General features: G+C 48.7%; 1 protein-coding gene across 1 annotated transcript in view; it reads left to right on the top strand.

The window, feature by feature from the left end:
• LOC144676407 (nesprin-2-like) overlaps positions 1 to 12,442 on the top strand; it is a gene marked incomplete at both ends in the record, with an annotated part of 72,492 nt that overhangs the window by 44,009 nt on the left and 16,041 nt on the right. Inside the window, 7 exons of the mRNA XM_078536827.1 lie at positions 1,214 to 1,351; positions 2,079 to 2,264; positions 3,651 to 3,773; positions 4,691 to 4,873; positions 5,816 to 5,875; positions 6,806 to 7,006; positions 11,985 to 12,116. Of these exons, the coding sequence (XP_078392953.1) occupies positions 1,214 to 1,351; positions 2,079 to 2,264; positions 3,651 to 3,773; positions 4,691 to 4,873; positions 5,816 to 5,875; positions 6,806 to 7,006; positions 11,985 to 12,116 (1,023 nt within the window). The remainder of the gene's footprint in view (positions 1 to 1,213; positions 1,352 to 2,078; positions 2,265 to 3,650; positions 3,774 to 4,690; positions 4,874 to 5,815; positions 5,876 to 6,805; positions 7,007 to 11,984; positions 12,117 to 12,442) is intronic.

The following is a 12,442-nucleotide window of genomic DNA, read 5'->3' as shown; positions in this document are numbered from 1 at the left end:
CCCAGTCTACCTGCATATTGAAATCCCCCATGATCACTGTAACCTTGCCTTTCTTACGCGCCTTTTCTATCTCCTGGTGTATCTTGTGCCCCACATCCTGACTACTGTTCGGAGGCCTGTACATAACTCCCATTATGGTTTTTTTACCTTTGCGGTTCCTCAACTCTACCCACACAGATTCTACATCATCTGACCCTACGTTGTTTCTTGCTATCGATTTAATTTCCTGTCTTACTAACAAAGCATCCCCACCCCCTCTGCCAACCTGCCTATCTTTTCGATAATCTAACCCCGTGCTGTACCTGCCCTGGGAGTGTTTGATGGGGACAGTGTAGAGGAAGCTTTACTCTGTATCTAACCCCGTGCTGTACCTGTCCTGGGAGTGTTTGATGGGGACAGTGTAGAGGGAGCTTTACTCTGTATCTAACCCCGTGCTGTACCTGTCCTGGGAGTGTTTGATGGGGACAGTGTAGAGGAAGCTTTACTCTGTATCTAACCCCGTGCTGTACCTGTCCTGGGAGTGTTTGATGGGGACAGTGTAGAGGGAGCTTTACTCTGTATCTAACCCCGTGCTGTACCTGTCCTGGGAGTGTTTGATGGGGACAGTGTAGAGGGAGCTTTACTCTGTATCTAACCCCGTGCTGTACCTGTCCTGGGAGTGTTTGATGGGGACAGTGTAGAGGGAGCTTTACTCTGTACCTAACCCTGTGCTGTACCTGTCCTGGGAGTGTTTGATGGGGACAGTGTAGAGGGAGCTTTACTCTGTATCTAACCCCGTGCTGTACCTGTCCTGGGAGTGTTTGATGGGGACAGTGTAGAGGGAGCTTTACTCTGTATCTAACCCCGTGCTGTACCTGTCCTGGGAGTGTTTGATGGGGACAGTGTAGAGGGAGCTTTACTCTGTATCTAACCCCGTGCTGTACCTGTCCTGGGAGTGTTTGATGGGGACAGTGTAGAGGGAGCTTTACTCTGTATCTAACCCCGTGCTGTACCTGTCCTGGGAGTGTTTGATGGGGACAGTGTAGAGGGAGCTTTGCTCTAAGTTTAACCCTGTGCTCTACCTGTCCTGGGAGTGTTAAGAGTGGAGGGAGATTAACACTGCTGGGAGTATTTGGTGCTAACACTGGGTGGCTGCAGTCCAATTCCTCAGCATTTCCCTTGCTCCCTGTTGATAAACAATCAAACAGATGGATCTTTATGTATTGTTGGGCAGATTCCTGAGGCTCTGGAGGAGTACAGACAGATAACTGACTCTGCATCATCATGGAGCGAGAGTGCAGAAGATCTACTCTCCAGCAAGACTGACTACACCTCCGCCAAGTCCCTCAGCAAACAGCTCCTCGTCTTTCAGGTGAGTTCTAACGTGCCAATCTCCATTGTAGAGAGGATTTAGGTTGCTGACTCAGTCAGTAAAACTACCTCCTCAGAGTAAGATTTCAGGGTCCAAACCTCACTTTGTAAACACATTGTTTAGTCTTGGATTTCAGATCTACATTGTAGAATTATACAGCACAGTATGAGGCCATTCGGCCCATTGTGCCTGTGATAGCTGTTTGAAAGAGCTATTCACCAAGTCCCAGCCTCCTGCTCTCTCTCCAGTAGCCCCACCGACTTTCTGTTTCAAGTGTAATCGAGTTTGCTTTTGGGCAGTGAGGGAGTGCTGCAATTTTGGAGGAAAGGTCTTTCAGGAACATTAATTCAAGGCGTATCTGCCCCTCAAGCGTGTGTGAAAGGCTCAACATCACACCCCTTGGCCTTCACTTTTCTCTAAGAAAGATTCCCAGCCTGTGTGGACATTCCGGACTGGTCTGAAATCACCCTTGGGAATCTTCTAGCACCTTCTCCAGTGCCTGGATATTCTTTATTATATTCTGGATGCCAGAACTCTTCACAGTATCCCAAGAGTGTCCTAACCAAGTTTCAATATAAGTTTGGGATAAGTTCCTTGCTTTTCAGTCACAGAATCGATCCCCTGTTGCCAGTTTGCATTTTCCTGACTTTGTTCACCTGCGTCTCTCCTACTGAATTGTGAATTTGTGTCTGTTTGCTTTCCTTGTGTTTTTATTTCATGATTAAAGGTGATGGCAGAGAGTGGCAGACAGAAACAAACCAGCCTCCAAGACATTGCATCCAGGCTGAAGGAGCTGTCAGTGATATACCAAACTGACGAGATGAAGCAGAATCTCGGCGAGCTACAGGATGGTGTCTCCACTCTACAGCAGATCATTGACCAGAAGCTCACCGAGATAAAGCACATTGCAACGGTGAGACAGTCTCCCACAGTGCATCTGCATTGGTCACTACACTCCCCCATTGCCGTCACTGTCCAGGTATCAGCTTGGTCCAGTGGTGTCACCCTCGTCATCGAATCAGGGAGTCATGGGTTAAACGCTCACTCCAGAGACTTCACAGCATAATCAAACTGAGAGAGCACTGCACTGACACTGTATCCCAACACCCAGGCATACCCAGTGTGCCCCAACACTCCCACTGTGCCCCAACACCCCCACTGTGCCCCAACACCCCCACTGTGCCCCAACACCCCCACTGTGCCCCAACACCCCCACTGTGCCCCAACACCCCCACTGTGCCCCAACACCCCCACTGTACCCCAACACCCCCACTGTGCCCCAACACCCCCACTGTGCCCCAACACCCCCACTGTGCCCCAACACCCCCACTGTACCCCAACACCCCACTGTACCCCAACACCCCACTGTACCCCAACACCCCCACTGTACCCCAACACCCCCACTGTACCCCAACAGCCCCAGTGTACCCCAACACCCCCACTGTGCCCCAACACCCCACTGTACCCCAACACCCCACTGTACCCCAACACCCCCACTGTGCCCCAACACCCCCACTGTGCCCCAACACCCCCACTGTACCCCAACACCCCCACTGTGCCCCAACACCCCACTGTGCCCCAACACCCCACTGTGCCCCAACACCCCCACTGTGCCCCAACACCCCCACTGTGCCCCAACACCCCCACTGTGCCCCAACACCCCCACTGTGCCCCAACACCCCCACTGTGCCCCAACACGCCCACTGTACCCCAACACCCCACTGTACCCCAACACTCCCACTGTGCCCCAACACCCCACTGTAAACCCATCTTCCATGTACCCCAATATACTACTTTACCCCAACACCCCAGTGTACCATGAACCCCCCACTGTGCCCCGATACTCCCCCTGTACCGCAGACTCACCTGTACCCCAACACCCCTGAACCCCAACATACACACAGTACCCGAACACTTTTACTGTACCCCAAACTCCCCCTGTACCTCAACACCCCCTGTATCCCAACGTACCCAGACCCCAACACACCCACTGTAACCCAATGCGCCCTCTAACCCAACCTTCACTGTACCCCAACATACTGACTGTATCCCGACAACCCCTGTACCCCAACATACCCACTGTACCCCAATGCCCCCGTACCCCAACGTACCCAGTGTACCCCAACATACCCTCTGTACCCCAACGTACCCAGTGTACCCCAACATACCCTCTGTACCTCAATGTACCTAGTGTACCCCAACATCACCACTCCACCCCTTTCCCTCTCCCCCCATCACCCTTGCACCCCTCACTGCACCCTCTATATTAACCTTTCTGCAAATTCTGTTTCTATTGTAGGAGGTTGGTGATATCGAGTCTGAAGTGAAATTCCTTGAAAATAAACTTTCGAAGATTAACGCCATCCTGTCCTCCATTGATCTCTGTGACCTGCCCATCCAGATGCATTTGGAAAACAACCAGGTACCAACATTCTCCTTGACTATCGGGGTCCGTTTGATCCACTATCCTTTACAGTCTTATTTCTTTCCTACAGCCAAGAATGTGTCTGCTCGAGTTGTGTGTGTGGGGCTAGTTCTCCCTATGTTGGGTGATGGTGGCAGGTATTTGTCCCAGGTATTTTACCCTTGCTGTACCTCTCAATATTCTTAATCTCCCAGCCCTGTACTATATTACACACTTCAGTCCCTCCACATAAATATAGTGGCTACAAGAGCAGGTCAGAGGCTGGGAATCCTGCAACGAGTAACTCACCTCCTGACTCTCCAAAGCCTGTCCACCATCTACAAGGCACAAGTCAGGAGTGTGATGGAATATTCTCCACTTGCCTGGATGAGTGCAGCTCCCACAACACTCAAGAAGCTTGACACCGTCCAGGACAAAGCAGCCCCGCTTGATTGGCACCCCATCCACAAACATTCACTCCCTCCACCACCAACACACAGTAGCAGCAGTGTGTACCAGCTACAAGATGCACTGTAGGAACTCACCAAGGCTCCTTATGCAGTACCTTCCAAACCCACGACCACTACCACCTAGAAGGACAAGGGCAGCAGATAGATGGGAACACCACCACCTGGAAGTTCCCCTCCAAGTCACTCACTATCCTGACTTGGAAATATATCACCGTTCCTTCACTGTCACTGGGTCAAAATCCTGGAACTCCCTCCCCAACAGCACTGTGGGTGTACCTACACCACATGAACTGCAGCGGTTCAAGAAGGCAGCTCACCACCACCTTCTCAAGGGCAACTAGGGATGGGCAATGAATGCTGGCCCAGCCAGTGAAGCCCACATCCCGTGAATGAATAAAAAGAATCACTCAATGCCCAGATGTGATGTGTATTCTGTTTGTAAAGAAATGTCTTTGCTGAGTTTAGGTAATTGTGGAAAATCTAGAGGAGATGAAGGATCTTGTTGGTGTGATGATGGAGTGTAAGGAATCTCTGGGATTACCCAAAGACGTGATCTGTACGGTTGAGGTCTTCGCTAAGGTGGAGCGAGTGAGCATTGAGCTGAAGCGTTTGCAGGAGTTGACAACGCAGCAGGGCACCATGTTACAGGTAAGGTCATTCTGCAGGTAGGCAGCACCTGCTGAACCATCCCAGCAGGTAGACGTCTTGTTTTGGGTCTTGCGAGTGCGAGTTGGTTGAGTGCGGCCTGTACTCTGACTGTTGCGAACAACCAAAGCAGCTGTTTTCATTCGATCAGCCAATCGCTGGGGGGTATTTACCTGGTATCGCAGCAGCACTGAAATTCACGCACTACACTGCTCAACAGTGTGGTAGACAGAACATCATATTTGGAGTTGTGGCAGCACCCTGTTAGTGGAAAATATCACTCACATAGTGGAAAATATCACTCACATTAGCCGCGGCATAGTAACCGCGTGATATGGCTGTTGTTCGAAGTTTTGAGATACTTTGCCTTTCCAGAGTAATTTAAAGTAGGAATCAACCAGCTCACACTTGCAAAGCCCACGACCAAACGTCTATCGTTAGATGTGATTCTGCGACTGGGCAGCAGTTGCTGTACAGTCCTCAGTGCGCTAATAACTACACTAACAACCAATTTAAGATCATCAGTTGCACTTATAATGAGCTCATTTACACTTGCTAGAAGTGACATATATTCATACACGTGACCCGTTCTCTGCAAACTAAAGGAATATGTTCAAACCTTGTGCCTTTTTTGAATTACCCGGGAGCTAGCTGAGCCTATAGTCCCCTGTTTCTTTCTCCATGGTAACACCTTGACCAATCAGAGTCGACTTCCAACCAATCAGCACCCTTTTCTCCTGAAGTATAAATTGTTGCGATGTTTGAAATTTGCCATTCTTGCATTTGTCCTGATGAGTGTAAGACAACAAAATGTCTCTTTTCAGCAATATCCAAGTTCTATACTATCAAGCAATTATTATTTTTTATCTGTTTATCGCTGTGTTTATGCCCCTGTTGGGCACAGGGAGCTCCTTTAATTTGGAACCATGTCATTGTCTCTTCCAGTCACTGTTGGAAAAGTTAGAGGAGTGTGATGCAGAAATGGAGAGGTTACAGCAGGTGAGTGTATGTGACAGAGGACGCATGCTGCACTCATTCCTATTCACACATCGCCAAGGTGCTTCATTCAGGTGTAATCAAACACAAATCAAACACTCGCCACCTGCCCTCACACATGAACAACAAACACTCTAACATGATGATCTGGATCAGTCCTGTTCACCCATCAGCCTGTCCTCACTTTTAATTTGACTCCCAGTTCCCTCAAATTTAAAAATACTTTGTGTGTGATTACATCCCTCCAAAGCCAGACTCTCCCAATAACGGTCTCTGCATTCTCCCCGATTCTAACATCTAAAACTAACAGTCGTACCTTCCGCTATCTAGATCCTACACCCTGGAATTCCCTCCCTAAACCTCTTTGCCTCTCCCTCCTCCAGTAGGACCCCCCTTAAAACCAAACTGACTAATATTCCCCCCCCACCTTCTCCCCTCCTTCGGTGTTCATCCTTTACAGAATTTGGGACATTTCATCACATTAAAGACACTTAATAAACATAAGCTGCTGTAAGTGTTGGATGGCTCTAGATAAGGGCTAGCACATACTTGATGGGATGAATGGGCTCTTTCTATGTTGTAACCTGCTATTGGTGACAACAGGCCAATGCCTGAGGAACAAGGTTCAGCTCCTGTGGGAGGAGCGGGGAAATAATTGGGGTTGATCTGGAATTAAAAGTCTGATGATGACCACGAAACCATTGTCGATTGTTGTAAAAACCCATCTGGTTCACTAATGTCCTTTAGGGAAGGAAATCTGCCGTCCTTACCTGATCTGGCCTACATGTGACTCCAGACCCACAGCAATTAACTCTTAAATTGACTCTTAAATGCCCTCTGAAATGGCCTAGCAAACCACTCAGTTCTCAAAGGCTATTAGGGATGGGCAATAAACCCACGACCGAATAAAAGAATATTGAATCTTCACTCTCTTGACAGGGGGGTGAGTTTTCGATGGAAGCTCTAGGCGAGAGGTTGGCCAATCTGACAGAGCGGAGAGATTTACTGTTGAACAACATGCAGGAAGCACTGACTCAGCTTGTGCAAGATGAGCTCGGCTGTGAGCAGCCAGTCGCTGAGGACCGTGGACAGGAAGAGCGGTCGTCCGCCACACTCTCTGACCAGCCCAGAGACGCTAAGGTACTTCCCAACCCAGCTCCAAACCACCCTTCACCGCACAGGTTAGACCAGGTTCACCTGCAACCTTCATGTTTGGGTTAAACGGCTTGTGTCTTCCAAGATGAAATTTGAGGTGCGGGTGTGAATTAGCTTTTCACGACTATGACAATATGAACGTCAGGTATGGTGGGTGCTTGGTTACGTTACTGGTCACGGTGAGAAAATCGATTCGAATCCAACCACAGCATTTGAGAATTTGAATTTAGTTTTTTCTAAGTCTGGAAATAAAAGACAGCCTCAGTAAATGAGGAAAAGCTGCATTTGTTGCCAAAGCTGTGCATGTGCAGTTCTGGTGTTTTAGTCTGTGATATCGTTACGGGTGACAGAATAAGCAGTAAGCAGGAGTGGAGGTTCTTATCAAACAGTTATTGGAGTTGCAGGGCAGGATTTAACAACTTCTGCTTCTATAACTGGTCTTCCTCATCCCCCAGATCTACTGGACACTTTAGGAACGTACCCCAGGGTTACATAGAGCTCATTAGAGTTTAAATGTTTTGAGAACACCATTAATGGTGGTAAGGGGATGTGTCTGTAAATATACAATCCAGAAAATCCCCCTCATCATCCTGAAAACAGAATAGGCAGCATGGCAATAAAACCAGGTTCTGCCAGGTCAGAGTCAACTCTGTAAATAAGGTCGCAGATAATTAGATGCCACATAAACACAGGCAACGAATGGGGGGATGTGCAAATAACTGTGTCCAGGGCAGCATCTGTAAGGAAGTACCGCACTGTCAGAGGGTCAGTACTGAGGGAGTGCTGCACTGTCGGAGGGTCAGTACTGAGGGAGTGCTGCACTGTCAGTGAGTCAGTACTGAGGGAGTGCCGCACTGTCGGAGGGTCAGTACTGAGGGAGTGCCGCACTGTCGGAGGGTCAGTACTGAGGGAGTGCCGCACTGTCGGTGGGTCAGTACTGAGGGAGTGCTGCACTGTCGGAGGGTCAGTACTGAGGGAGTGCCGCACTGTCAGTGGGTCAGTACTGAGGGAGTGCCGCACTGTCGGAGGGTCAGTACTGAGGGAGTGCCGCACTGTCGGAGGGTCAGTACTGAGGGAGTGCCGCACTGTCGGAGGGTCAGTACTGAGGGAGTGCCGCACTGTCGGTGGGTCAGTACTGAGGGAGTGCTGCACTGTCGGAGGGTCAGTACTGAGGGAGTGCCGCATTGTCGGTGGGTCAGTACTGAGGGAGTGCTGCACTGTCGGAGGGTCAGTACTGAGGGAGTGCTGCACTGTCGGAGGGTCAGTACTGAGGGAGTGTTGCACTATCAGAGGGAACTTGTGACTCAAGAGGCGAGAGTGCTACCAGCTGAGCTTTGGCTGCCAGTGAGGTGAATTAAAACACACCAAACAATAATCTTTGTAACAAGATGTCCGCGTGTGAGCAGGAGGTTGGTAGGAGGGGAAGTTGGGTAACGCTTTCACAATCTGTTGCTGCCTGTCATTCTCCAGGCGATATTGGGTATGAAACCACAAGGCTTTCTTCATAGGACTAGCAGACCATTTGGCCCATTGTCAATGTGTCATCCCTCTGATATCCAATTTCTCCCATTCTCCCAAAGTTCTTTCCTCACAGCTCTGCAATTCTTTTCCTTGTCAAATATTTTGATTGTTATTGAAACTGCTTCCAGACCCTATCAGCCCACTGTGTAAAATAATTCCCCACCTGAAATCCTGCTGTCCAGTCCTGGCGAGAGCAGGGCTGTAAAATGCTGTTCAAAATTCCACCCATTTCACCGGGTGTGGAAAATCCCGCCAGGGTACAATTCCAAACTCCCCTCCCCCCATTTTGACTCTGCCATTCTCTGATCTTTGACATGAGAAGCCAGGATTGTTCACCTTAGAGAGAGATGAGTTAAGCCATGATTTGCAGAGAATAGACAATATAAGGATACAAGATTCCAAATAATTGGCAAAAGGAGTGTGTGTGACACGAGGAAAAATGTTTCCATCCAGTGGGTGGTTGGAGCCTGGAACAAACTTCCTGAGACGGTGGTGGAGGCAGGTTCGATCGAGGTATTCAAAAGGGAATTGGATTGTTACCTGAAAAGAGAGAATGTGCAAGGTTACGGGGATAAGTCAGGGGAGCGGGACTAGGTGGAACGCTCTTACAGACAGCCAGTACAGACTCGATGGGCCGAATGGCCTCCTTCTGCACTGTAATGATACTGTGAATTCTAAAGTGGGTGCAGGAGCAGAGGGACCACCCTCTGCTTCACCTTCACAAAGTGAAACCTGGCGAACCTTGTGGCCAGGATGGGTTGGGTGGGTGGGTGGTCAGCGAGTGGCAGGTGGTGGGGGTTCAACCTCCTGTTTGGGGAACCTGTGCTCATCAGAAACGCCCCCCCCCGTGAGGTAATTCTCCAACTCCTGGTATTTCCCCACCCCTCCCCCCACACAGATAATCCCAGCCCCCTTAACCCGTTCCCAGTGTCACTGCTGGGACAAGAGAGCTGCCGGTCATTGGGATGGCCAGCTACTCTCGGAGGTGGGATTTCCTCTCGAATTGGGGGTGGAAGGTTCGCCTCAGGACAGTTAACAGCCCGACAGCGGCAGGGTGAGCTGGCCAGCTGCAGGCGGGCTCAGACCGGACTCTCACACCCCAGTGTGAAATTCAGCCCAGAGTGACCAAAAGCAAGGAGGTGATGTTGAAACTTTATAAAACACTGGTTCAACCTCAACTGGAGTATTGTGTCCAGTTCTGGGCACCACACTTGAGGATGAATGTGAAGGTGTTTGGAGAGAGCGCAGGAAAGATTCACGAGAATGGTTCCTGGGACGAGGAACTTCAGCTCCATGGATGGATTGGAGGAATTGGGTTTCTGAGAAAGGTTGTTTTCCTCAAAGAGAAGATTAAGCAGAGATTTGATAGAGTGTTTTACAATCATGAGGGGGTCATAGGGAGAAATTGTTCTCATTGGTGGTAAGGTTGAAAAGCAAGGGGCACAGATTTAAGGTGATTAGCAAAAGAAGCAAAGAGGACGTGAGGAGAAATGTTTTCCACACAGCTTGTACCTAGAGAGGGAGATTCAAATTGGGGCAGAGGTGATGGGACAGGGGTTGTTGAAAAGGACAATTCACAGTCACTTTTTTTGATACGAGCTCTTTATCCCCGATTTTAATAAAAATTCAGCTACTCAAACTGTCCATGGTGAGATTTGAACCAGCGTTCATGGGATTACTGTCTCAATGAGATTTAACATGGTCTACCATGCTTTGATCTGTTACCATGTCTTGTCATAGCTTGATGAGATTTTGCTTATCCTATGATCGACTTGAGATAGTTGGTGTGTAGTTTTTCTTGAAGCTGTTTAAGACCTTGGGGTAAACACGTGCTTTCCAGGACACGGGTGGGTCTGCACCATTCTCTTGGAGCCCCTTGGTCACCTGACTCTTGATGTCACACTTACGTCATTAATCACATCATGGTCTCATTAACATAGCAATTAACCCATTACTCCACAGTTACTATTCCAGGCGGTCGAACAATTAGTGTAGAAACAGAAGGATGACAGGTACAGGAATTTCATCCAGCTGATTTTTGTGTGATAATGTCAATCGTTACATATAATAAAAGCTAAATACCGCAGATGCTGGAAATCGGAAATAAAAACAAAATGCTGGAAAATCTCAGTAGGTCTGACAGCGTCTGTGGAGAGAGAGAAACAGAGTTAACGTTTCGAGTCTGATGTGACTCTTCTTTGGAATAGCCAATCACAGCCCATTTTACACCTCCCAAATTTTATTTCGACGCCAATTTACACCCCCACCCCCTCTAAAGTCAAATCCAGGTGTAGCTTTGAGATGAAGTAAGGTTAGACTTTGGGGGTAAATTGCCAGTGGTCACAATTATAGTTCAGTCCAAGATTTAAAGTCTTATACTCACTCCTTATTTTTTTAAATTCTTTCACGGGATGTGGGTGTCACTGGCTGGGCCCAGCATTTATTGCCCATCCCTAATTGCCCTTGAGAAGGCAGCAGTGACAACCGAATGTCTTGCTGGGCCAGTTAAGAGTCAACCACATTGCTGTGGGTCTGGAGTCACATGTAGACCAGACTGGGTAAGGATGGGAGATAGGGCATTAGGGAAACAGAGGGTTTGTTACAACAATGGTTTGGTGGTCACCATTACTGAGACTAGCATTTCATTCCAGATTTATTAATTGAGTTTAAATTCCACCAGGTGGGATTTGGACCCGTGTCCCCAGAGCATTAGCCTGGGCCTCTGGGATTACTAGCCCAGTGACATTACCACTACATTCCCCTTATTTTAATACAATGCTTTGAGTTTTATTATTGATAGTTAAAGAGTGGAAGCTACAGCAAAGTAGGAAATAGCATCCAGCAGTGGCATAACCCTACACGCTTGGACCCCCCATTCTCCATTGTATTGAACTGTGGAAGGAGATTCCTGATAAAGACAGAAGGGCCTTTGCAGGAGGTGCTTACGGCAGGAGGTGATTGTGTGACTGGTTATGAAAAGTTTAACAGGCTTTTTTTGCAGCTGTCCCCTTGTCATATGCTTTGTCATGTTTGTTTTCTCAGTCATCGGTAGTGGTCTCACCGCTGACTCAAAGTCATAGGTTCAAATCCCACCCCATAGCCTGGAGCACGGAATCCAGGCTGACGCTCTGAGTGCAGCACTGTTGGAGATGCCGTCTTTCAGATGAGACATTAAACCAAGGCCCCATTTCCCCTCTCAAGTGGCCTTTAAGATCCTTTGACTCTATTTTGAAGAATATCTGGGCAGTTCTCCTCAATTTCCTGGTCAATATTTAACCCCTCAACCAACATCATTAACATATTGCTGTTTGTGGGATCTTGTTGTGCACCACATTTCCTACATTACAACAGTGACTACACCACAAAATGACCTCACTGGCTGCGAAGTGCTTTGGGATGTCCTGAGGATGTGAAAGGCTATAGAAATGTTCTTTTCTTCTAGGTAACCTCTGATGGTAAACTGCCTTCACTGATGGAGGAGGAGGAGGAGGAGGATAATGAGGAAGATGAGAACATTGCAGAGCCAGTAAAGAGAAGCCGGACCCCAGTGCCTTCCCTCGATTCCTGGCCATCGGTAAGCACTTCCACCCTTTCCAAGAATTTACCCATAAATCAAGTCCCATTCACCTCAGTGACCGACACTGGCCCCTGATGCTCAAATTTTAAATTCTCATCCTTGTTTTCAAATCGCTCCCTGGGCTCATCCCTCCCTACCTCTGTAATCTCCTCCAAGCCTCCGAGATCTCTGCTCTCCTCCGAGCCTGGCTTGTTGGTTGACTGACTTCAGTCCGAGTGTGGCTGTGCCTTCAGCTGCCTGAGTCCTGGGCTCTGGGATTTCCTCCCGAAACCTCGTGACCTCTACCTTGTTTCAGACCCTACTCAAAACCAACCTCCTTGGTC

This window comes from Cetorhinus maximus, unplaced genomic scaffold (assembly GCF_964194155.1).
Source record: "Cetorhinus maximus unplaced genomic scaffold, sCetMax3.hap1.1 HAP1_SCAFFOLD_1571, whole genome shotgun sequence".
NCBI classification, from domain to species: domain Eukaryota; kingdom Metazoa; phylum Chordata; class Chondrichthyes; order Lamniformes; family Cetorhinidae; genus Cetorhinus; species Cetorhinus maximus.
The sequence above is the reverse complement of the archived record's forward strand: the minus strand, read 5'-3'. Positions and strand labels throughout refer to the sequence as shown.